The sequence below is a fragment of the Lynx canadensis genome, chromosome C1 (genome assembly GCF_007474595.2).
Source record: "Lynx canadensis isolate LIC74 chromosome C1, mLynCan4.pri.v2, whole genome shotgun sequence".
Taxonomy (NCBI): domain Eukaryota; kingdom Metazoa; phylum Chordata; class Mammalia; order Carnivora; family Felidae; genus Lynx; species Lynx canadensis.
Window position 1 is genome coordinate 37175297 of NC_044310.1, and position 24586 is coordinate 37199882.

Sequence of the window (24586 nt, forward strand, 5' to 3'; positions counted from 1 at the left end):
GAATCTTGGGGCAAGGACCTGAAAGGACTCTCCCAGGCAGAGGGGTTGAGAAGCTCCGGCCCCCACCCTCTGCTCCTTGCCTCGAAGCCCATCTTGGCTCCTGGTGCCTCTGTAGGGGTGGGGCTGGGGGCAGGGAGCCTTGGGGGCTGATGCTAACAGCTTTGGACAGGGTGGGAATTTCCATTCCTATCTAGGGAGCCATCAACGCTGTGTGCCCTGACCTGGGCCTTTGGCCTCCAAAGGGCAGTGGGAAGGCCGGCCCCAGGGCCAATCCCTGGCCATTAATCCCTCCTGCCAGCCTGAATATCCACCCAGCGTGGTCAGACAAAGGACTGCCCAGCCCAGCCACTGTGTTCCTCCCGCCCCAGGGGCTCCACTCAGACGCTGGGCCGCCTGGAATCCAGGCCCATGAGAAAGGGGCCGCCTTCACTGGCCATCTTATGCCCGGATGCTCAGCCGCATCCCGTCCGGCCCAGGGCCTGTGAAAAGAGGGCCCAGCCACGCTGAAAACACGGATTAGCCCTTGGGCCACCCCCTGACACCGGCCTGCTCGGCTCCGGGAAGCAGGCCCAATGGAGGGGGCCAGGCAGGCACAGAGAACTGGAAAAGTCTGGGTTCTCACCCCTTTGGCCCAGTTCCCTGCCCCCACCCTCCCCATGATTAGCATAGCCAAGTGCACATTCAGTATCATTTACTGAACATATACTATGTTCCAGGCTCTACATGGATTGGAAAATTGAAAGTATAAGAAAATTGCTGTCTGCCATGGGAAGTAATAAAAGTCACTCGCCATAACTGCCTCCCACCTCCCCACACGCGCATACACACACACACAAACCAGATCTGTAGGTGTGAGACAGAGGCTGGGGTAGGGGTCTTCAGAGCGGCCTTAGGCCCTAAGGGAAGGCGGGAGAGATGGTGGCTCTGATTCTGTGCCTGAGTTCAGCTGCAGGATTATGCTGCACCTGAAAAATATGCAGGCTCTGAGATCACTTCTCTGGCTCTGCCTCCCTCCTTCCCTTCCTGGTTTAATACTGGAAATGCCAACTGGGGAGCAGAAAGAAGAATCTCCTGTTACCAAGTGCCATTGTGGGCTAAGCACCTTTTCCTACATGATCTCATCTGAATCTCATGGCAATGCTGAGAGGGTTCATTACTGCCCCCATTTGGCAGGCGAGGAAACTGAGGCTCAAATGATCACTGGCCCCAGGTGGCTCCTCTCGCCCAGCGAGATTCTCTGCTCCTGCAGTTGCTTGTCTTGTCTTATGTGAGCTGTTCTTTGTGCCTGTACCGTCTTGTGTTCCGTAAGGCCTGGGCTCAGGCAGTAGAGTGCAGTGTAGAGAGGGTACTGAGGGGGAAACTGTGCACATAAACCAGCCTGGCTCCCCATGGTTGTAGGGTTGGGGGGGCGGTCATCTCCAGATCTCTGAGTGTCACCTTCTCCTTCCCCTCTGCTTCTACAGCCCCCCTCTGCCCACCTCTCTCATAGCTGTAACTGTCTGTGTGTCCATCTCCCCACCAGATCGAGAGCCTCTTTGTCTCTGTCTTCCCTGAGCATGGGCAGAGGGCCTGGCACAGAAGTGCTCAGTGAGTGTTGTGGGCTAAACTGAGGCCAGGAGGCCTGAAGGAGGGGTGGGTTTGGGGTCCACGAGGAACTGACTGGCACTTGCAGATTGCTGAGATGTGGGGAGTGGCGGGGGAAGGAGGAGCCTAAGGTGGTGCTCATTATTTCTGCTCCAGGTGATGAGGGGGCAAGGGCCCATTTGCTGAGATCTGGAGGGCAGAAAGGGGAGCAGGATGGGGTTGGGGTGCACCGGGTCGAGGTTGATGTCCAGTGGACACTGGAAATGCTGACCTGGAGGTCAGGAGACAGGCTAGGCATCAACTCTGCAGCCAAAGTTGTGAGAGCTGGAAGAACTCCAGAGGAAGTCGTTTCTACAGTTTCAGCTTTAACATATGGTGTTCTTGGACGAGTCCTGATGCTGGTGCCCTGGGCTCTGGGTTTAATTCCAGCCCTGCCACTTACTAGCTGTGTGAAGTTAGGTAGGTCCCTTAACCTCCCAGAGCCCTACTTTCCTTACCTGCAAAACAGAGATTATGGAACAGTACTGACCTCACCAGGTGTTTGCCCTGAACTGAGATAATGCATGTGACACAGACAAAGGCTTGGTAATGGTGGCTGTTACACCAGATTGGAGCTGGGAGAGTGGGGCCCTCAAGCTTCGAGTTTGGATTTGGAAGCCCTAGACCACAGGCCTGCAGTAGCTAGCTTTGGTCATCTCTACCCCAGGGCACTCCATCCACATTAGGGCCAGAATGCAGATGAGGCATCTAAAGCCACAAATTTAAGAAGGCCCTGGCTCTCAAGTGCCGACCCTGAACTTCCAGCACCCTGAGAGCGAGTGCCCCCTTAAATTTAGGCCTTAGGCACTTCACTTGCCTCACCTACTCCAGCGCTGCTCCAGTGATCTTGTCTCCCCCCCCCCCCGCCCCACCCCCCAGGACAAGCCTCTTTAAGGCAAGGTTTCTGCATTCTTTGGTTCCCTTCAAGCCAGGGCTGGCTGCCCTGTCACTTTGGAAAGATTTCTTGAAAATAGGCTCAGGGTGACATCACCTCTGGATGGTGGTGGTAGGTGGTGTTTCCCAGAGTGAGTTTTTAATAAAAACCACTAAGTCACCCCCATCTCCAATGAGATGTGAGTGTGGCATTTCTGGGTCAGTAAGCACTTTTCTCAGACCTCCAGTCTGTGGAAGCACTTAGGGAGTCTCTCTCTGGCCCAGCAACTGGTCCTTGGAACTTCGGGCTCTGTCGGCCTGTGTTGGTTGTGTTTTGTGCCTCTCCCCAGTGTGCATGCGGGGTGTGTGTGTGTGTGCATGTGGGAGAGAGAAAGAGAGAGGAAGAAGGGAAGGAAACTCTTTCTCTCGAACAGAAGGAGCACGAAGAGGGATCCAGAAAGGCAACTCTTATATTATGGACTTTCTGGGACCCCTTGATTTAAATTCTTTTTTAGTATTTATTTATTTTTGAGAGGGAGAGAGACACACACACAGAGCACGAGCTGGGGAGGGGCTGAGAGAGAGGGAGACACAGAATCCGAAGCAGGCTCCAGGCTCTGAGCTGTCAGCACGGAGCCCTATGCAGGGCTCTAACTCACAAACCATGAGATCATGACCTGGGCTGAAGTCGGAGATCAACTGACTACAGCACCCGGGTGCCCCTGGGGGCCCTTGATTTAAAGCAGCCAGTCCTCTGGTCCCCAAATGTGCTAGCTGGATCACCTTTCAGGATTTTGTTTTTTCAAAGGATGCTCACAAATGTCTTGGACAGGGCAGGGGTGTGCAGGAGGTAGCAGAGAGAGGAGATGGTGACCCTGGAACCACCAGACATCCTCCTCCCAAACAAAGCTGGCCTTCTCTCTCTGCCAACCCCCTCCCCCCCACTCTACCCTTTTAATGTCCAAGACCAGCATGGTGTCAGGACACAGAAGGCTGGCAAGGTGATCCTGGGTGGCTCTCATTTCTGCCCCAGCTGGGGTAGGAAGGACCCAGAGGAGGCTAGGAGAGAATGATGAAGAGGCAGGACCAGGAGGAGCTGATGGGGAAGGGGCCCCAAAGAGCACTGAATGGGTGGATTGGTGATTAGCACTGAGGAGACTCAAAGAGGAGGGGGTCGAGGGACAGGTGGAAAGGGCGACGGGGCCAGGACCAGGACCGCACTGACCCAGTGGACATGGGGAAGGGATGAGGCTGAGTCCAGAAGGACTGACCCAAAGGGACGAGACCAAGGGAAGGGCGACATGTAGGTGGCGGGAGGGGAGGGGGGGTGGCTGTGAGCCTATTAAGGGGATTGGGAAGCAAATCAGGGAGGAGGCGCTGTCCGGCGGGGAAGATCGGAGCTCTCTCCCCAGGCTGGGGAGGGGGAGGACGAGGGAGGGGGGCCGCATCCATATAAGGCGGGTCGGCGGCCCCTGCTCTCTCCGAGCAGCGCGGGCAGGGGCGGCCGCATCCCGATGACTGGGCGCAGCGACATGGAGCCGCCGGCCGCGTTCTCGGGCTTCCCGGCCCTGCCCGCGGTCGCGCCGTCGGGGCCGCCGCCGTCGCCGCTCGCCGCGGCCGAGCCGGGGCCGGAGCCCGAGGAGGCGGCCGCGGGCCGCGGGGAGCCGGAGCCCGCCCCCGCGCCCGGCCCGGGGCGGCGGCGGCGGCGGCCCCTGCAGCGCGGGAAGCCGCCCTACTCGTACATCGCGCTCATCGCCATGGCGCTGGCGCACGCCCCGGGCCGCCGCCTCACGCTGGCCGCCATCTACCGCTTCATCACCGAGCGCTTCGCCTTCTACCGCGACAGCCCGCGCAAGTGGCAGAACAGCATCCGCCACAACCTGACGCTCAACGACTGCTTCGTCAAGGTCCCGCGCGAGCCGGGCAACCCGGGCAAGGGCAACTACTGGACGCTGGACCCCGCGGCCGCCGACATGTTCGACAACGGCAGCTTCCTGCGGCGCCGCAAGCGCTTCAAGCGCGCCGAGCTGCCCGCGCTGCCCGCCGCCGGCCCGCCGCCCTTCCCCTACGCGCCCTACGCGCCCGCGCCCGGGCCCGCGCTGCTCGCGCCGCCGCCCCCCGCCGCGCCCGGGCCCGCGCCGCCCGCGCGCCTCTTCAGCGTCGACAGCCTGGTGAACCTGCAGCCCGAGCTGGCGGGGCTAGGCGCCCCCGAGCCGCCCTGCTGCGCCGCGCCCGACGCCGGCGCCGCCTTCCCGCCCTGCCCGGCCGCCACCTCCCCGCCGCTCTACACGCCCGCCCCCGAGCGCCTGGGGCTGCCCGCGCCGCGCCCCGGCCCCGGCCCCGGCCCGCTCCCCGCCGAGCCCCTGCTGGCCCTGGCCGGGCCCGCCGCCGCGCTCGGCCCGCTCGGCCCCGGGGAGGCCTACCTGAGGCAGCCGGGCTACGCGCCCGGGCTCGAGCGCTACCTGTGAGCCTCCGCGGCGGCCAGCCCCGCCCTGCGCGCTCCGTCCTGCCCGGCTCGGCTCGGCTCGGCTCGGCGCGCGCCTCGGGGACGGAGCGCGCCTGTGACACCTGGCCGCCCCCACCCCATTCCCACCTGTGAGCCCCCTCGGGGCGCTCCCCGGGCGCTGGATCGGGTCCCAAGTCCCAGAGCTGGAGCGCCACCAGCGAGGGAGCCTCGAGCCTTCGGAAGCCAGACTTTCGCTGTGAAGCCGCCTCCTCGACTGGCTGCTAACTTCTTCCGCCTTCCCTCGAGTTTTCACAACACATTCGAGGTCAGACTTCTGGGTTCATGACTCCATTGCTGTCTTGCCTCCATTTCCCCACAAGTTTGCCCCCACCCCCACTTACCTGTCTGCAATTTTTTTAACTGGGAGAGAGCGCCCCTTCTGCACAGACACACCTGTCTATTTCAGTCCGGGAGGACAGTTCTTCGAGATTTCTGAACATGCCTTACCAGGGGCTCCTGACTGAAAGGGGGGTTAATGGGCTGCCCCACCATTTGGAAAACGTAGGGCTTATTGGGTTATTATTTTTTTAATTAAAGTTGGTTTGATTAAAAAGAAAGAAAAAATCTTCTTCTGGGCTCGGTGTGCTGGCTGGTGACTTGGGAGAGTGGTTTGGGGGTGAGATAGGGGGTGAGTTTCATCCAGGGTCTTGGGTTGCCACGGGGTGAGCACCTGGTCCGTTATCAGGCAAAAGTTCACGAAGCAGAACTAGGATGTGATTAAGCCATAGCTGTGCACATAGTGGGCCTAGTAAAATGCCACCACTTGCTGTGTCCCAGAGGCTGGGCCAGATGAGAGGGTGTGCGCATGGCTGTATTTGGCTAGTGAATTTGTCTGCTGTGTGGGATTATTCCCAGCTCCCATGGATAAAGGAGCATTGGCCACTTCTCTAACAAGCTCTTCTAGAATGTGCCAAGCACTGTTCAGGCACTGGAAATACATCATTAAGCAAATGGGTGAGATCCCTGCCTAATGGAGCTTATGGATCTGTGGGGGAGACACATTACCCATCAGTCCTCAGAGAAATGAGATAAATGCTGTAGAGCCTTGCTCTCCAACTATGGTCCACGGACCTTCAACGTCACTTGGGAGCTTGGTAGAAGTGCAGAATCTCAGGCTCCACCTCAGACCCACTGAATCATCAGATTCTGCATTTTGACAAAATCTCCAGGTGGTTAGGATGCACGGTACTCTGAAGGAAAGGCACTGAATCAAGACTGGGGGCTAGATTTAAAGGGCTAAATCTCCCAATTTTAAGGAGGGGGACCATGAACCACACGTTCCCCCACCGAACTTCTGGAGCTGGACTCTGCATCATCATCTATGCCCCCTGTTGTACCTACCCTGCTAGATTTAAGCTGGGGCAGCTGCTACCTGAGCTGGTTACCTACTGTCCCCAGCACCACGGACAGGGCAGCTCAGAGGAGAGACTCAGAAGCTGCAGTTTGAGGGAGTTGGCCTTTGACCCTGTCCTGCTCCCTGGTGCTGACCCAAATGGTAAGCATCAGGCTTTTCCAAGCTCCCCTGCCCCAGGACTGCCAGTCTAGTGGGACCTGGATTGGGGGTCGGGGAAGGGGATCATGTGTCAAGTTCAGGGTGAATGTGACTTGCATGATGGATGTTGGATGTGCCTGATGCACCTCTTAGTGACAAGGATTTAAAGCTCTGGAGTGGTGCTGGAGGGTGAGGGTGGAGACTCAGCAGCTCATAGGGGAGAAAGGGCAGGAAATCTGAGAAGGCAGGGAAGGCCCTCTTTGGTGGTAGGACACTGGGTAATGACTGTCTGGTATGAAATGCCCCGAATAGACACCCTCCTTTAGCTATTAACCCCTTTGAGGAAGAGTCAGACCTAAGCTGCCTGAAGCATAGGAGCCTTCACTTAATGCTTGTTGACTGACTGACTGACTGACTGACTGACACGATGTTGTGCCTAGCTTACTGAATAATGACTGGGCTGACAGTACTTTGGCAACTTCTTATCCATTCCTACTTGCAGTCCTTGCAGTGACTTGCAAAAGAGGCAAAAGAGGTGGAGGTGGGGACTATTTCCCCATTTGTCACATGAAAAAATCGCCCCTCCTTGGAGTCCAGCAGGTAGCAAAGATCCAGCCAGTCTCTTCTCTAAGGAGTAGAGTTCCATAAACATCAAAATATAAACTTTCTTCTGTTTCAAATGATGTTACAGCTCTTCCTCCTGCCTCAGAGCACCTCTTGATAAAATCCTTCCAAATCCAAAAACTTTCCAGAGGAGAGGAGAACCTTTCTCAGTCTATTGAAACAGGAAGTACCTTGTGAGCTCTGATTTCCATTCTCGTCACTGTCCTACAGTTCTCTGTCTTGGAACTCTGGGATCTTGGGACTCTGAGGACAAGGTGGGAAATGTCTGTCCAGAAATACTAGAAAGGTCACTACTAAACTGGAAAATCAGAGAGATTTTTTAAATGCCTCTTTAATTTTCCTTTATTCAACAGTGTCGGGCTTGCTATGTGCCGGGCCCTGTGCTGGGCTGTGAGGCCAATACAGAATCTGTTTATGCCCTCACAGAATATGCTACATGTCATAGAATGCCCTAAGAATTTTGACACCTTGGTAGATGTTGAACAAACAAAAACAAAAGCCCTAATTCAACTCTTGTCTTTACAAGTGCCAACCACTTATCTAGAAGTAAGATTTCAATATGATTCTCTCTTCCCCCTTTTAGGGGAAAATAATCTGAATAGAGCCTTTAGGAACCTTAAGCAAATACTCCCCCCTTCATCCTTGTAGAAAACTAGAACCTATCTTTAATCTGAAGACACATTTTTGACACTTAATTTTTGTTTTTATTAAATCGAAACAAGCATATAATCTAACAAGTCAAATAGCAAAGGCCTATGAGAGTGCCTTGCCTACTGTCAGGATCCCTGTTTTGTTCCCTAGAAGCATTTACTTTCAATTCCTGTTTGTCTCTTTTGGAATATACTTCCACATTTCTGTTCTCTTGAAACAGAAATGATTAATTTCCTATCATAATAATCATTTACCTCTAAAATCATTATTTCTTTCCATCCCTGCCCAAACCATCAGCTTTTAGCATTTACATTCTGTTACCACATGAATATTGTTCTCAGATAAGCTGCTAGTGCATCATGACTACAAATTTTTTTTTTTTGGTGCAACTTTTAACTTTTCCTGGAGTCAATGCCTTATTTTTTCATTTGCCTAGCTTTCTTTGTCCCTATGGCTAAATCTTCCTGTATTTTCCGAAAGCATTGGGGTATACTTTTTCATGAGGTCAAACTTATCAGGAAGTCTGTCATTGCTGTTGGTGGTTGTATTCTTCCTTTCCTGGGAGTATTTCTCTTAGAGTTCTCTGTCTTCCAGATCCAGTATGAGCTGACTGCTCTCCATGTCTGCTGCACAGATGTGGACCTGAAATTTCTCATCAGTGTTATCCTTGGGATTCCTTGAAATTCCCTCCCTTCTGTCCAGCGCTGGATTCTCTGCTTCCTGGATTCCACCTCATCTTTTTTCTTGGTTTATTTCTTTGTTTCAGTTGAGGTAAATTGTGGGAGAAATTTTGCACATCTGAAATTAAGATAATTATTTTAGTACGGGAAGCTAAGTGTGCACTTTGACAATGAAATGGTTGGCCCAAAGCTCTACCTTTGTAGAGTCTTATTTGGGGAGGCTGAGGAGGAGGGGAACAGGAAATTGTTTTATGGGTTCAGCATGCACTATGTATGGGGAAGCTGGGATGGTGGCTCAAAGTTATGGAAATGAGGGGTGCCTGTTTTGGCAGGAAGATAAGGCAGGGGACAGTTCTGAGTTCCTTATAGGAATATATAGGTGAGCTGAGGGGGTTGCTTCCTAACCTAGGGAGACTTGGAACACTGGATGGATGGCTTTGGGCCCAGGATGGTGCTGAGCTGGTTAGACAGTCTGTTAGACCCAGTTCAAGAAGTGGCCAACCTCACCCTGACAGGGGGAACATTGGGTACATAGAAAAGTGACATCCTTGGAAGGGACATAGGTAAGCAGATCAACAGAGAGGCTCCTTCGTGAATTTTCAGGGCCGTGGGCTTCACTTGGGAAGGCAGAGGGAAAAATGTACAACATGGAAAACCCTCTACTATTAGTGACTTGGTTGGTTTTAAGCCCATGTGAAGTACCTGTTTGGGAGATCCTGGAAGTATGAGGTTGGGGAGGATTTTGAAAGATACAGGAGGCTAAAGTAGTCTTTTTTAAACAAAAAAAATTCTGTGGACCCCCAGTATTGACCTAGACCTTAACTTTTTTTTAAGTTTATTTATTTATTTTGAGGGAGAGCGTGCGCGCACGTGTGCATACACACACACACATGCACGCGCGCGTGAGTGAACGGGGGAGGGGCAGAGAGAGAGGGAGAAAGAGAGAATCCCAAGCAGTCTTTCCTGCTCTCAGTGCAGAGCCCATCTTGGGGCTTGATCCCATGAACTATGAGGTCATGATCTGAGCTGAAATCAAGAACAGGATGTTCAACTGACTGGACCACCCAGGCACCCCAATCTTAACTTTTTATTATAATATCATTTAGTATGTGCAGATATAAAATTTTTAGACTTGTATCTTGTATGCAACTATAAAACAAAAATTTAATTCACAAATTAAGTTCAAACAGAGCTACAAAATAAAAATTCATATTCATAACATTAATCAAATGTAAAAAAGATATTGTTTTGCTGAAGCTAAATAAATCACTTGCACCATAATTGTGGCCTTGAGCACTCCATCACAGTCTTTTGGGTTTGGTATGGCTTGAGCCACGATGCCTAAATTCATCCACCATTGTTTTCTTTTGAATGAAGTACAAGCATTCCTTCATATAGCAGGCCATGCCACCAACTGGCCCAAACACAGCATTTACTTATAAAGTCTACATTATTTTTTTGCCTTATCTCAAGATTAAAGTAGTATTACTTGGGGTTCCTGGGTGATTCAGCCAGGTAAGTGTCCAACTTTTGATTTCAGCTCAGGTCATGATCTCGGTAGTTCCCGAGATCAAGCCCTGTGTTGCACTCTGTGCTGACAGTGCAGAGCCTGCTTGGGATTCTCTTTCCCTCTCTCTCTGCCCCTCCTCCGCTCATGCATGCTCTCTCTCTCTCAAGATAAATAAACATAAAAAAATAAAAGTAAAACAAACAACAAATGTAAATGAAGACTCTAAATATCAGGTCTCTGATATTTATATCAGGAGGTCATGGAAGTGGTCAATTATATGCTTATATGAATGTGTTTATGTGAATGTGAAATGAAAACACAACATTCAAAAAATGTTCATAAATTCCTACATGTATAAGAATATGTTCTTGGCCACGTTTTGAATTAAGTCCTTGAAAATTAAAAAATGCTTATCTAGGGGAGCCTGGGTGGCTTAGTTGAGCGTCCAACTTCAGCTCAGGTCATGATCTCGTGGTTCATGAGTTCAAGCACCGAATCAGGCCCTGTGCTGATAGCTCAGAGCCTAGAGCCTGCTTTGGATTCTGTGTTTCCCTCTCTCTCTGCCCCTCCCCCACTCATGCTCTGTTGCTCTCTCAAAAATAAATAAACATTAAAAAATGCTTATCTAAATAACTCTCAGGTTAGAGGAAAATTACTATGTATAAATTAATAAAGGTGAGAAGAGTACATATTAATCCATAGGATGTAGTCAAACCTGTGCTCAGAGGAAATTTCATAGCCCTAAATATCTATTAGAGAGGATCTGGGGTGGGTTGGGGTGGGGAGACCAATGAAAAGGTTACTGCAGTATCCAGGAAGAGAAGGATGGTAGCTTGGTGGAGGTAGCAGTAGCAATGGAGGGAAACAGGTATACAAAGGTATAGAAATGATCAACCATTTGGCTAAAATCTTTCTATTCCACAGAGGTTACAAACTTTCCCATTTAATCATAGCCTCATGCCGACCCTGAAAGCTTGGGGTGGTCAGTTGACTGGCACACAACCTGGTCTGGCTTGACTGATTTGAGGAGTGACTAATCTCAACACGCCGATTAGTACAGAAGAAATGGAAAACACTGTCAGAAACTGTCCCTCCATTGCTCCCACCAGAGAGCACCTAGACTAGCTGATTTTACCCATGAATTCTTTCAAACTATCAAGAAACCCATTTTTCCAGTTTATATAAATTGTTCTAGAACACTGAAGAAATGGAAGACATTCCAATTCTATTTAATACGTTGTCGAAGCCTGATAAAGAAGGGGTGAAAATGCAAAATATAGCCATCCTCGCATCTGAAAGCAGATGCAAAGTTCCTCAATGAAATAGCAGCAAGTCGAATCTAGTGGTGTATTACAAAAAAATGCACGATCAAACAGTTTATTCCTGGAATGCAGGGTGGCATTATTAGAATTATCAGCTCCAATTTACAGGATATGAAATTGGGGCTCATAAAGGTTAAGTGACTCACCTGGGCGAAGCTTAGAACTTGACTCTGGTACACCTGACTCCAAAGTCATTCTCTGCCTCTGAGGAAGAGGCAAGTGGAAGTGGAAACTGGGCTCAACCCCCCCCCCCCCGCCAATTCCTCTATTCACCCTATTTTCCGCCACGCCCCTCCACGGTCCTGATCTGGAAAGGTATCTTCCAACCCAAGTGACAAGTTTTAGTCTCCTTTGTCTTTCAGTTTTCTACTTCCTTCCCTTCTGAGCTCCATTCTCTCTGACCCCTTTCTCTGTACTCCTCTCCCCTCATCAATTTGGTGGAGACAAGAGCGCCACCTATTGGCCACCTTTTATGTACCTGATAGGAGCAGGAAATCCAGGGAAGGAAGCCAGGATGCATTCGGATGCTGTTTTGGGCTGGGAGTTGCTTCTGGTGGCTGAAAGTCACTTGCTCCAGTGGGGAACCCAGTTGCTTAGTGTGGAAGAGGAAAACTAGCTGCAGTTACCACCTCTCCTTGGAAGCGCTCCCAGGTCTCCCGTCCTCCTCCATTCTTCTTGGCAGCTCTTGGTAGCTGCCCCGTTGTAGGGGGGCTTGGAATGGGGTTATGGTAGGCAGTCCCAGCTGCCAAGAATTGATCTACTCTGTGAGAGAGAAACAGAGGAAAGTGTGCTGAGCTGAGGTCAAGAAATATGAGGTCTGGTCAAGCACTCAGGCAACCCCTTTCCTTTCTCTGTCTTTCACAGCGATTCTCAATGCTCTCCAAGCCCCATGACTGTGTGCTCCTCCCCAGCTGAGGACTCACATGAACCAGATACTGGCCCTGCCTCAGAGGTGTCAAATATAGGTGGGAGACAATATATTGTGTAGTGTGCTGGCAAGATGAGGGGGCTTGTAGGTCACCTTGGTCACTCACCAGTTAGAACCTCTGCTCAGCCTCAATCTCCTCTGAAAAAGGGAGAATGTGCCCTGCCCTCTCTGCCACGGTGAGATGGCTTTTGTTTTTTTTAAACAACTTTTTAAATGTTTACTCATTTTTGAGAGACAGAGAATGAGCAGGGAAGGGGCAGAGAGAGGGAGTCACAGAATCTGAGACACAGAATCAGACTCCAGGCTCCAAGCTGTCAGCACAGAGCACGACGCAGGGCTCGAACTCACAAACTGTGAGATCATGACCTGAGCTGAAGTCAGACGCTTAACCAACTAAGCCACCCAGGCACCCTGGGTGAGATGGCTTTTGTAACTGCTAACGTCACTGTGATGGTGGATGAGGATATTCTACCCTGTCTCGCTCATTGGGCAGCCTCACCAGGCTGGGCATGCAGGGCCTTGTCCTGAAATACCCCTTGTCTGGAGGCTGGGCTTGAGGTTTGGGCAATGGAGAAGAAGTAGAGACAAGAGGGCTCCATCCTGCTTGAGCATCAGACCTTAAGCCTCAGACTGGCTCCCTGAATTGTGTAGGGGCTAGGGCTTGGCGGGCTTCACAAGGAAGTCTTCCTGGAGGAGGTGAGCTCTGGTTTGGGGTCTTGAAGGAAAGGAGAAGGTCTGCTATTCCGGTTTCTATAAAACCCCCTTTCCTCCATCCTAATCCCTGTCCAGCCGGGCAGACTGAAAAAGTCTGACTACTTCCAAAGCAATTTAGGTGGGTCCAAGACAGGAGGAAGAGACAGAGGGATGGGGAAGAGAAGAGCAAAAGGGTAAGGTAGAAAGTTTGGGGTCCTAGCGAGCTGACTCACCTACTTCCCTGCCTGATGGGCGACAGGCCAGAACCCGAAGGCATCCACTAGATTGGGCTTCTATGTCCCTGCCTTCAACACTAGCCACCAACCATATTTTCAGGTTGGGGCCCACAGGAAGTGTTTAGCACATAGTTACACTTTTTCTATTCACACGTTCCACATACTTAGCCTTATTCATTAGGATGATTCCATCGTTTGCTTGAAAGTATTTATTCAATTGTCAAATAGGCTATAAATTTACTTGGCTTTAAAATTATAAAAAGAAAGTATTCAGTGAAAAGTCTCCCTTCCATTTTTGTCATTTATTTGCCCCAACAGATAATCAGTTATTAGTTTTTTATTCATCCTCTTAGCTATTTTTGTTGTATATACAAACCAAAACAAATATACATTATTTTCTCCTTTAAAAAAAACAAAATGGGAAGCATAATGTTTACCCTGTTGAGTATCTTGAATTTTTTTCACTCAATAATATACCTTGGGGTCTTTCCAGATCAAAAGATAAAGGGCTTCTTTATTCTATTTTACACAGTATACTATTTCCTCATATAGATGTGCCACTATTTGTCCTCCTATCAATGGACATTTACATTGTTTCCAAGCTTTTGGCATTCCCAAACCAGTTGCAATGAGGCCTTATACATATATCAGGTGTGCGGGTGTATTTGCAGGAGAAATTTCTGGAAGTGCATTTCCACACAGTCCTTGTCAGGACACCAAGCTCCCTGTGACCACACTGGCTCTTTTGGTAACTGTCCACTTTTATTTCTCAAAGGGCCCCTTGGTGACTGTGGTCAGAATTCCACTTTCTTAGGGCTGTCCTCTCCCCAGTGATCTTCCCATCAGAATCTCTCACTAGGGCCCCTCACTAGATGTTTTGCTCTGGATCTGGGAAGACTGGGCACTTGCCACCTCCACTCTGGGCGGGGTCTGTGCCCTGGCCATCGATCTGTCCAGAGTAATAGGCTCCTTCTCCTTTCCAGTCCCCAGACCCTGGGCATCAGTGGCAGGTGTAGGAAGCTCGCTCTTCGGACCTCTACTGTTCAGGCCTCAGGCCTCCTGCCAAATGCTGCCATCTCCCCTTCTCTGCCATCCCCTGTCTCCAATTGTGATTCCCTTCTTCTCATCACAGGGCAACGTTCCTCTCCGGCCTTGGATTTCCCATTTCATCGGGAGCGGCCCCAGCTTTGTGGGAGAAGTGGATGAGGGAAGATCCAGCAGCAGACTCCCTGTGAGAGGCATGCATGTGACTAAGGGGGAGCCAAACTCCACTTCGTAAAACAAGGCCCTCAGCAGCCTGGGAATGTCTGGGTTGGCCCAAACCTGTGACGTCAGCTCCTGTAGCAGATAGCACCATTCTGGCTGACCTAGATCAGGATGAGCAGGAGCCTGGGCAGGTCAAGACCATGCAGAAACAGGGTTATTATTACTGCTGTGGATGGCAATCACTCATGTTTGAATTGTACGTAGGGCATGGTAGTTAAGAGCCCTGATTCTTGAACCAGACTGTTCAAAACAGGGGATGCACTTCTTACATGTGGATAAGGATAAGGAAACAGAGGACCTGGGAGGGGCAGAGGCATGTTTGAGATTATACAGGAAGGCAGGCACAGGGATGAGAGTAGATCTCAGGCCCCTCGACTCAGGCTCCACTGCTCCTCTCCAGTCACAAGAACATATCAGGGGGAGATGCATTCTGCTAGAAGGTTGGAGCAAGCATCCTCAACAATGTGAAGGTTGGAGAGGCCAGCCAGGATCCTCACGGAGGCAATCTGACCCATAGTTGGCTCCAGCTATAGTACTAGGTATCAGGAGTCCCTGTGAGGTGGCAGGCTAGAGAATTTTCTTGGTTTCTGTCTCCAACCCAGCTATCTGGATCCTTCACAAATGAGGAAACTGGCTTCGGAAGGTTATTTGTTTGAGACAACTACGAGGTGGGGACATAATTTGAACCCCTCTCTGACTTGTAGTCCATCTGCTGTACCTAGATGCCTCTAAAATTCCTATCCAGTGAAGGGCACCTGGGTGGCTCAGTCTGTTAAGTGTCCGACTCTTGATGTCAGCTCAGGTCATGATCTCATGGTTTCTACGACCCGTGTAGGGCTCTACACTAACAGCTTGGAGCCGGCTCTAGATTCTCTCTCTCCTCTCTCTCTGCTCCTCCCCGGCTCATGCTAATGCTCTCTTTCTTTAAAAATAAGTGAATAAACTAAAAAAAAAAAAACAAAAAAAAACTACCCCAACATTCCTATCTAGTGATTACCCAGCCTCTGCTCACACATTTCCAGCGATGGGGAGCTCGCCACCATCAATGTAGCCTATCACACCTCTGAGGGACAGCCCTATTGGAATGCTTTCCTTCCATTGGAGTCATGGATGTTGAGTCTCCTGACAACCTTCAGGCTCCCTTTTGCCTGGGTTTCTGTGCTCCAGGTCAACGTTGTAGAGATTTGAAGATGGGGACTGTGTCAACCCTGGGCCCTTTATTCTCCAGGCTAATGACCCTAGACTGGTCCTTTGTGTCTTTGGGCATCTTCCCATCCCCTCCTGTATTAATTAGGGTTAAGTTCAGCTGTGAGTAACAGACTCCACCCTGCCCCCTGCAAAGAAACTTCCACAACAGTGGCTTAACCAATATTGAAATGTGTTTTCTTTTCACATAAGTCTGTGCGGGTGGTTCAGGGTGGTGTGGTACCTCAAAGGTTTCAGGGACCCAGGATTCTTTTCTCTTGTGGTTCTGCTGTTTGTGAAATTCAACTCAAACTAGCAGAACCTCGTTAAACTTAGCTTAAGAAAAGGGAGAATATCATTAGAATGTCTGGAAAGTCGAACATGATAAAACGCTCAACATCACTCATCATCAGGGAAATACAAACCAAAACCACAATGAGATACCACTTTACACCTGTCAGAATGGCTAACATTAACAACTCAGGCAACAACGGATGTGGGCGAGGATGTGGAGAAAGAGGATCTCTTTTGCATTGTTGGTGGGAATGCAAGCTGGTGCAGCCACTCTGGAAAACAGTATGGAGGTTCCTCAAAACACTCAAAATAGAACTACCCTACGACCCAGCAATTGCACTACTAGGCATTTATCCATGGGATACAGGTGTGCTGTTTCGAAACATGCACCCCCATGTTTATAGCAGCACTATCAACAATAGCCAAAGTATGGAAAGAGCCCAAATGTCCATCGATGGATGAATGGATGGAAGAGGTGGTATGTTTATACAATGGAGTATTACTTGGCAATCAAAAAGAATGAAATCTTGCCATTTGCAACTACGTGGATGGAACTGGAGGGTATTATGCTAAGTGAAATTAGTCAGAGAAAGACAAATATCATATGACTTCACTCATAGGAGGACTTTAAGAGACAAAACAGATGAACATAAGGGAAGGAAAATAAAAATAATATAAAAACAGGGAGGGGGATAAAACATAAGAGACTCTTAAATATGGAGAACAAACAAGGGTTCCTGGAGGGGTTGTGGCAGGTGGGATGGGCTAAATGGGGAAGGAGCACTAAGGAATCTACTCCTGAAATCATTGTTGCACTATATGCTAAGTAATTTGGATGTAAATTAAAAAAAAAAAAAAGAATGTCTGGAAAGTCGAAGGGTTCTAGTTTCAGGCAGAGCCAGGGGACTCGGCACTGGTGTTAAGCTGTCTCTCTCTTTAGGCTGTTTCCCTCTGTGTACAGGCTTCAGTGTCAAACAGCATTCTCCATGTGACCTTCTGGTACGAAAGGAGAAGCACCCCTCCTGCAGTCCCAGAGCCCATATATCCCAGAGCCCCAGACTCTCCATATCCTGCAGTCCCAAAGCCCAAAAATCCCAGAGCCCCAGAATCTCCACATCCTGCAATCCCAGAGTCCATTTGTCAAATCTTGTTGAAGGAATGACCAGCTCGGCTTAGGTCACTTACTCCTGCATAGACCAGCCACTGGGCCTTGAATCTGCAATGCTATGGTTGATCACGCTGGGTTGTCTGTCTGCTCTTGGAAGTAAGTGTGAGGGACACAGAGATTGGACAGTCCCATCAGGGGACTATGGGAGGGGAAGTCTTACCCAGCAGAGAGCTGGGACATCCAAAAACTGTGAATGTGTTCAGTTCATCATGGTAAGGAGATTGAATTTTGTCTTACAAGCAATGGGGAGCCCCTGGAAGATTTTGGCAGGATTTGGCTGGTTCTAGTGGTCATAACATTTTTAAAAGAAGGAAACTGAGGCAGAGAACACGAGAGAGAAATCCAATGAGTGCTGGGGTCAGGGACCATGGAAAAACTATCACAGGGGGGACATGTTATCCCTTCAGTGGGGACTGATGGAGGAGAAACATGTCTGTCTTCAGAGAACACATATTTCCATTGGTGATGTCATCTATCTTTCTGGGGAGTCCCAGACAAGAGGGAGAAATACGTCATGCCATTCGTTCATTCACTCGTTCAGTCCTATATCCACATGTCTAACATCCACTGAATACCTACTATGTGTTCAGTTTTGTCCCTGGCAGGAGGCAGAGTGATTGAGAATGATGAGGAACATGTAATGAGCTCTTTCAAAGTTTCAGGCACTGGGCTGAGTGCTTTATATGCATTATTTCATTTGATGCTCACAACAACTCTATGAGGTAGGTAATTATCATCCCCACTTTGTAGAGGAGCAAGAGCGAGGATGAAGGCAACATAAGGAGCATTCTCAAGGAGCTCACAGTCTACAGGGGGTGACAGACCCGAAAACCAGTCATGACAATGGAGGGAGCTAAGTGCTTTGGGGGCACACGGGCAGGAGCCCCTCAGAGCCTGGCCAGTGTGAGATGTTGTCCGGGGAAGCATCGCATGAAGCCTGAGATTTGAAACGGGTAGAGGGTTAGGAGGACTGAGTCAGGCAGGAGTGAGCCTCATGCAAAAGTACAGACATGAGAAAGGGAGAGCAGTTGTGAGTGGAGTGCAGGGGTTGCAGGGGAGGCTGGACAAGCAGGCTGGGGCCAGGCAGCCTGGTAACCTGGGCAGACAGATGAGCAGGTTTGGGGCAGTAATTACTGGGGCCTCATGGAAATTGCATGAAATTCACCCTCCTAGCTTCTCCTTTAACTTATTAATTGCAAGCACTAGATGGCCTCCTCCTGGAGCTCTGAGGTCTCAGCAGCACCCCCTGGGTGTGCATTAGCAGCAGGGGTTTCTTGGCTCCCCCTCCCTTCCCAGGACAGAGGGGAGTGTGGTAGTTGCTTGATTCGAGGCTGTGCCCAGCCTCCAGCCCATTCACCTCCTGATGTGGGACACTTAGCCAACCCCTGAAATTTGTTAGGGCCCTTCAAAGTAGCTTGATCTGGGCTAGGGTTGAGGAAAGGGAGTCTGACTTTCCAGGGCAGCTCTGCTCCTTCTTCCTTCCTGCCCCACCCTGGAGCAGTGACCACTCCCACACCCCATTTGGCCTGTATTTCCCCTCTCCTATGTCAACCCCCCCCCCAACCAGTCCTCACCCCACAACATAAGCCCTTCCCCACATCCAGGTGAAGTGGAGAGGGCTCTTGGCTTGGGAAGTGAGAGGTTAGGGATCTAGTTCTGCCTCTGCTACCAATTTGCTGTGTGACCTTGCGCAAGCCAGCCCTCCCTCTGGGTCTCAATTTCCCCCTCTTGGAAACGAACTTTGAAAACCTACAGTCCAATTTTGGGATAAATGACTTCAGTCTTTATTTACTGGAGGGAAAGAAAAACAGCACACCCAGCGTGCAATGCAAAGGGTGGGTGGAGTATATGGATTAACGGTCTTTTGGGGAAGGGCGAGGCAGGAAGCAGGTCGGCTGTGCAGCGCGGTGTGCGAGCGCTGGAGTCAAGGGTTCAGGCTTTCAGTTCTGAGGAGCTCAGAGCAGAAAGAGAGCAAGATGCTTTGGGCTCTCCAGAGGGCTTCTTTCTGGAGGAAGCAGGATTTGAGCAAGGCTTTGAAGTATAAGTACAGGTTGGGAAGGGACACAAGCATGCGCAAAGAGGAGTCCGGAGGTTATGAGTCTCTGGATGACTTTGCCAAAGGGGTGGGGTGGAGAAAGGGTGCTTTGGTCCTAGACCTGGTCGTCCAGTTCCTGACTCTCTGTGCGGACGCGCCGCTCCTCCAGAGGTCGCTGTTCCCCAGGAATCCGTCACCTGCATCTACTGGGCAAGGCCGAGACTCCCTCTGGTCTCCTCGCTGTTTCTGTGGGGCTTACGCGGCTCCACACGGGCTCCAGAGAGGTCAGGCAACCAGCATCATGTCTCCAACCACCCAGGGACTTACGGTCTCACCAGCTACCCTACCTGGGCCTCCGAAAGGCTAAAGGCGACGGCGTGTGTGCGTGTGCGTTGCGTCGGTCACCGGGTTCGGGCGGCTGGGCCCCCTCCTCCCTTCCCTCCAGTCTTGCCCCACTTCAGGGCTGCCGAATTGCGTCCGGGTCCGAGGTCTTGCTGCTCCAGCGGCCGACGTGCAATGGGGTGGGCAGGAGGCCGCCGCTAGTCTCCTGGCTCTCCGCAGCGCCGTGACCGTACGCTCTCCTCTCTCTCCCGGCTGTAGTCCCAAACCCGTACCCAGGTTTGCACCCACACATCCTCCTTCCCCGCCAGGGTCACGCGGTGGGCCTGGGGTGGGTTCGCAATTCCCACGAGGTCGCGCCGCTTCGGGCTCTGGGGTAGAGCTGTGGGCCTGGATCGCAAGGCTTCCAGGGCAGTCCCCTCAATCGTGCGGATGGCAGGATAGCACTCGGGACAGGCGCCGGTCGGACACAGAGCCACCACCGTCCGGAAGGGCACACACACGCGGACAGAAAAACAGACCCCCGGGCCCAGAAACCCAGGACGCACTTAGACAGTAGGGGCACTTACCCCTGAGGCTGACGCTCTGACACACCTGGAAGCGTCCCCTTGACCCCTGCCCCCAGCTGCGTGTCTCTCAGGCGAGGGGGAAGCCTGTGGCAATGCGGTCGCCGGGAAGCCAGAGCCCCAGGTCCGGCGGCTGCGGGGCCGTGCTGTTTTCACCCTGGGCCCGCAACCCTCTTCCCACGAACCAGAGTCCGCAGGCTCCGCAGCTCGCTCAGGTCTCAGCCGCCGCGCGGTGCTGAGGCCGTAGGGCCTCAAGCGAGCCCCCCCACTACGAAGTCCCAGGGTAGGGGTGCTGGGAGGTGACCGTGGCCAGGCAGGGTGAAAGGAGAGAAAGACGTTTCCTCCGAGAAGTGGAGGGTACGCGAGGTGTGGGCAACAGCGGGCAGGGCAGGTGGTCGACGGCGGTGAAGGCGCACCCGCTGGGAGCTCGGTCATTTCTGTGCAAGCAGTGGGTCCGACCTCTCTCTGAACTCTGACCCGCAGCCCGGCTCCTGTGTGGGGGTAGCCCCGCCGCCTGACGTTCGTCCTTGCAGGTCTCCGGATCTGGAGTCTCCCGCCTCCCGCCCGGGCCCGGGAAGCCAATCGCTCTGGAGCAGGCGGAGATCCGGGTGGAGGAAGGGATCGAGAGACGTCCCGGCTTCGGCCCAACAACTGTCTCGCCCCAGAGCTGTAGCCGGATGGGGGAAGGGGAAGTGGGGGCGGCTGCGCAGGTTTCGCCGCTTTCCCCTGGGCTGGCAAGGTTTGTGAATAAAATTAGAGAAGTGTGCGGGCGGGGTGTCCCCCTGTCCGGCTCAGGCAGTGCTCGGCTCGCAGAACTCACAAGGAGGCAAGGCCGCGTGCGGTCGGGCCTTGCAGCGTCCCCGCCTCTTGCTAGCTCCGCGCCGCAAGCTCCGCGCCGCTCGCTTTCCCCTCGCAGAGAACAGCACGGTTACAGCGACCATGAGAAGGAAAGGGAGGGGCCATAAACGGAGGGACACCACCGAGAGCTAGCAACGCATCACGATAAACAGGCAACAACTCCCCGGTCTGAACATTCTGGAGAGGACCCTGCCCCCCCGCCCCCCCCCCCCCCCCCGGTTCCCCCGACACCCCGCCCCCCGGCAATGGGCGCCCCCAAACGCCTCCTTCCAGTTGTTTCTTGGCGGCTGGAGGGAGGTGGCCAAATAGTAAGGCAGAGAAAGGAGGCTGCAGGACCCCACTAGTGATACTGTAACCAAGACCCACAGAGCCTGTGGCCTCCTGCTTCTTGAAGGCTTCAGGCATGGGGGCTGAAGCACAGGTTTCGCCAGAGGAAGTAACAGACTCACCAGAGATAGCGAACGCCACCGGAAGACATAGAAGAAGCTGAGCCCACTGTGGGAAAGCTGGTGCCAGGGTACAAGTGCAGGAAACTAAATGCATTCCATGTGTCCCGTAGCCCTTCTCCCAGCCCCCAGTTTTCACCTACTCCTGGCATTGCTCAAGACAAATTGGCCCTTCTAGATTTACACTAGAACCTTGGAAGGGATGAGCGACTCCCAGAAACACCTCTCCCCAGGGAAGAGTGGAGCTTGGTCAGGGGCTAAGCAGACTTATTTGGATAAGTAAAGGAGCTCTGGCCTGAGAGTCTTGACACTTGGGTCCAAGCCAACCCTGGGAGTAGGGTGAGGGGCTTTAAAAGCCTGGCCAAGTCACATGATCTCCTGAGCCTGTTTCCACTTCTGTAAAAATGTATGTGGGCTTGAAGGGTCCGGATGATTCCTTAAGATCATGTTCCACCCCCACATTGCAGAATAGGGGCTAGGCGTCCAGTATCCCTTTTTCCCAACCTGGGTCTCAGCTGCAGGGCCAGGCAGAGGCTGGGGTGGCAGCCGCAGCTGCTGGGTAGAATTTTGCCTGGACCATCAGAACCCAGGATATCTGGGCAGCAAATGCCTCAGCCGGTCTTACCCTGAAGCTGGGCAGGAGGCTGGAGCCTGGGGAATCCGAGAGTGCTGACAAAGAAGGGAGTTACTGGTTCATGCCTGCCACTTTGGAAATGAAGACATTCTGAAGGTGAGATGTAGTAAGACGATGCCAATGTCGTTTTTCTATTTTCTTAGATACTAGCAGAGAGAGCTGGGCTGGAGCTGATATGTGGTACACAGTGTGGGGTGTCTGTGAGTGTGGGAGAGTCTCCATGAAGTAATAAGCAAGCTTAGGGTATGTGTAGGTTGCCAGATAAAATAAATCTGCTAACTCTAGAAACCTAGGTATGTGAGCTTATTTAGGCTGATGCAAAATATTTCTTTCCAAAGCCCCTTCATCTTTTCTTTTCCCTTTTTTTCCCCCCTAGAGGGCCTTATCTCCTAGAAAATTCCAATCCCTCAAGGCCTCTAGTCCCTGCCCAATTTCTTGTCCATGGTTTGAGGACTGGCCCTCTTCTCTTCTCTCCAAAGACAGTCTGTTTATGTACACCCATCACGCTAGGTGGATCCCCTTGGTCTGAGGTGTGTGGTTGTGAGGGGATCCGAGGACTTTCTCTCCCAGGATAAGAGCAGCCAGACCTGCTTGCACTCTCCTCTGCTCTTAGCCAGATGACACGGGAGGATGGAGACCTCTATCATGAAGATTAAGTGGCAAGCACCCAGCCCTGCTCTATCTTGTAGGAGCCTACGTGAGTCCCTTCCTCCTTCTGGGCCTCTGTTGCCACATCCGTGGAATGGGAGAGTTACATTTACACCAGATTATTCCATAGACTGGAGACTTAGATAAAAGAGAGAATGTATTCACTCTCACATCAACCCTGCTGAGATACAGCCTGCAGAAGCTGCAGCCCCCACCCTTCTCCCAGCACTTATCTTCAGGGGACCTACTTCAGCAGTGACCCGAGAGGGTTAGATAACTCAGTTATCCCAGCAGAGGTAACCCAGTCGAAGGCTAGACCAGAGCTTGGGATCAGGATGGGAGGCTACCCCACCCCCACCTTCTTTCTCTCTCCCCAAGAGTCTGCAAAATGCTCGCAATACCCTCTTCCTAAGTAGCCTAGAGTGATATAGCTACTTTTAGGTATTAGCATGAGGTAGGTGCTTTTAAATCTCACTTTTATAGAGGAAGAAATAGAACACAAAGAGTTTAAGAAATTTACCCAAGGTGACAGAGCTGGGAAATAATAAAGCCAGGACCAGAATCCCAGCAGCCTAATTTCAGAGTCCCTGCTCTGAACTACTAGGCAAAGGAGAAAACTGAGGCTGGGTAGGGGAAGCAGCTTGCTGATTGTCATACAGCCTTGTAAAGGCTGAGGGTGCTGGGTCTCAGGCCTCGCATGCCGGAGCTTTGACCACTGCGCGGCGCTGGCGGGGCAGCAGCCCGTCCATCAGCTCAGTTCTTGCCCACAACCAGTGCCCTCACCTCTGTCTCACCCCCCCTCCCGGGTTGAGACGGGCCCAGTCTGAGCTGGAGATACTGGTTGCTGGGTTCCTGGTCAGGGGAGAAAGAGACTTAATGGGATGGGCAGAAACCCGGCTGGTGAGAAGAAGAGCACAGGACCAACCTTGTGTGCACAGGATCCTGAGAGATGAGGCAACGCTGGCCCAGGGCTGAGGTCAGGGTTCATTGAGGAAGGTCTCTGTGGGGGTCCTGCTGCTGGTCCGTAGAGCCTAAGGGTCCGGGGCCGGCCAGAAAGTGGGGGGGGGGGGCAGCCCTGCAGTGCGACTGGGGGGTGGGGGAAATTGAACGAGGGATTCTCGACCCCCAGAGACACCCAGACAAACGCAGGGTTTCCACTGGAAACGGAGGCAGAGATTCACTGAAGGCGAGAGACACAGAGTCACTGAGCCCAAGACAAACGGATACAAAGACGAAAAAGGGCGGAGTACAGGCAAACTCAGAGCGATGGCTCGGTCCGGGCTCCCGGAATGCGGCCAGAGCGCCGCAGAGAAGCTTCGGGGAAAGCCCGACAGGCGGGCGACGCGCTCCCGGGTCTTCCCGCACACACTCCCGCGTCTGGAGTCCCGTGGCGCCGCAAGAGGATGTGTGGCGGGGTCTCGGCCTTGGAAGGGAGGAGAGGAGCGCAGCCGGAATCTCTCACCTCTCCGGGGCCCGGGGCCGAGAGCGCCAAGTTTGCTCCTCGCGATCACTCAAGTGCGTCTCCCTTTGGGCCGGAAGCCGCTCGGGCTCCGGCGGGCCCCGCGCTGGCAGCTTGCGTCCGCGCTTCTCCGGCTCGCGCTCGCGCTCCAACTGCGCTTCGGTCTTGGTGGCCCCCAGGCGCTGCCTTGGGAAGATGATAGGTGGGGGCGTCGCTACTTCTCCCGGCGCCAGCTGGCGCCCTCGTGAACCTTAACATCCAGGGTCTGAGCGCACTGAAGGCAGCGGCTCCAGGGAGCGGAGCGTTTGCGGGATCTGCGGGAAAGGAAAGACCCGCCTCCGGCCACCGGAGCCAGCTCCCGCCGCGGCGGCTGTTGGTTCCCGCCGGGCCCCTCCGCCGAGGCACTCCGCCCGCCCCCTCCCGTCCCGCCCCACCCCGCTCGGGGAGCTCCGCCCCGGGCTCGCGCTCTTCCGCCTTAGGCAGCCGCGAGGCGGGAGGGACTAATCCCCCTACCCCCCATCCCGGGAGGGACCGGGGGCCGAGACCGGCC

General features: G+C 52.5%; 1 protein-coding gene and 1 long non-coding RNA gene across 3 annotated transcripts; one reads left to right on the forward strand and one right to left on the reverse strand.

Annotated features, from left to right (window-relative positions):
• Positions 1-4010: 4010 nt before the first annotated feature.
• Positions 4011-4964, forward strand: FOXE3 (forkhead box E3). The gene has a single exon (XM_030326569.1). It carries the CDS (start codon positions 4011-4013, stop codon positions 4962-4964), a length of 954 nt encoding a protein of 317 aa, XP_030182429.1.
• A 2485-nt stretch (positions 4965-7449) lies between these two features.
• On the reverse strand, positions 7450-24416 carry LOC115521191. 2 transcript variants are annotated; one of them, XR_003970984.1, is made up of 4 exons: positions 23503-24416; positions 19434-20722; positions 11760-12043; positions 7450-8567 (listed from the first exon to the last, which is right to left on the reverse strand). It is a non-coding gene; the product is annotated as an uncharacterized LOC115521191 (long non-coding RNA). The 2 variants fall into 2 exon arrangements; XR_003970985.1 differs by lacking the exon at positions 19434-20722.
• Between the last annotated feature and the right edge of the window lie 170 nt (positions 24417-24586).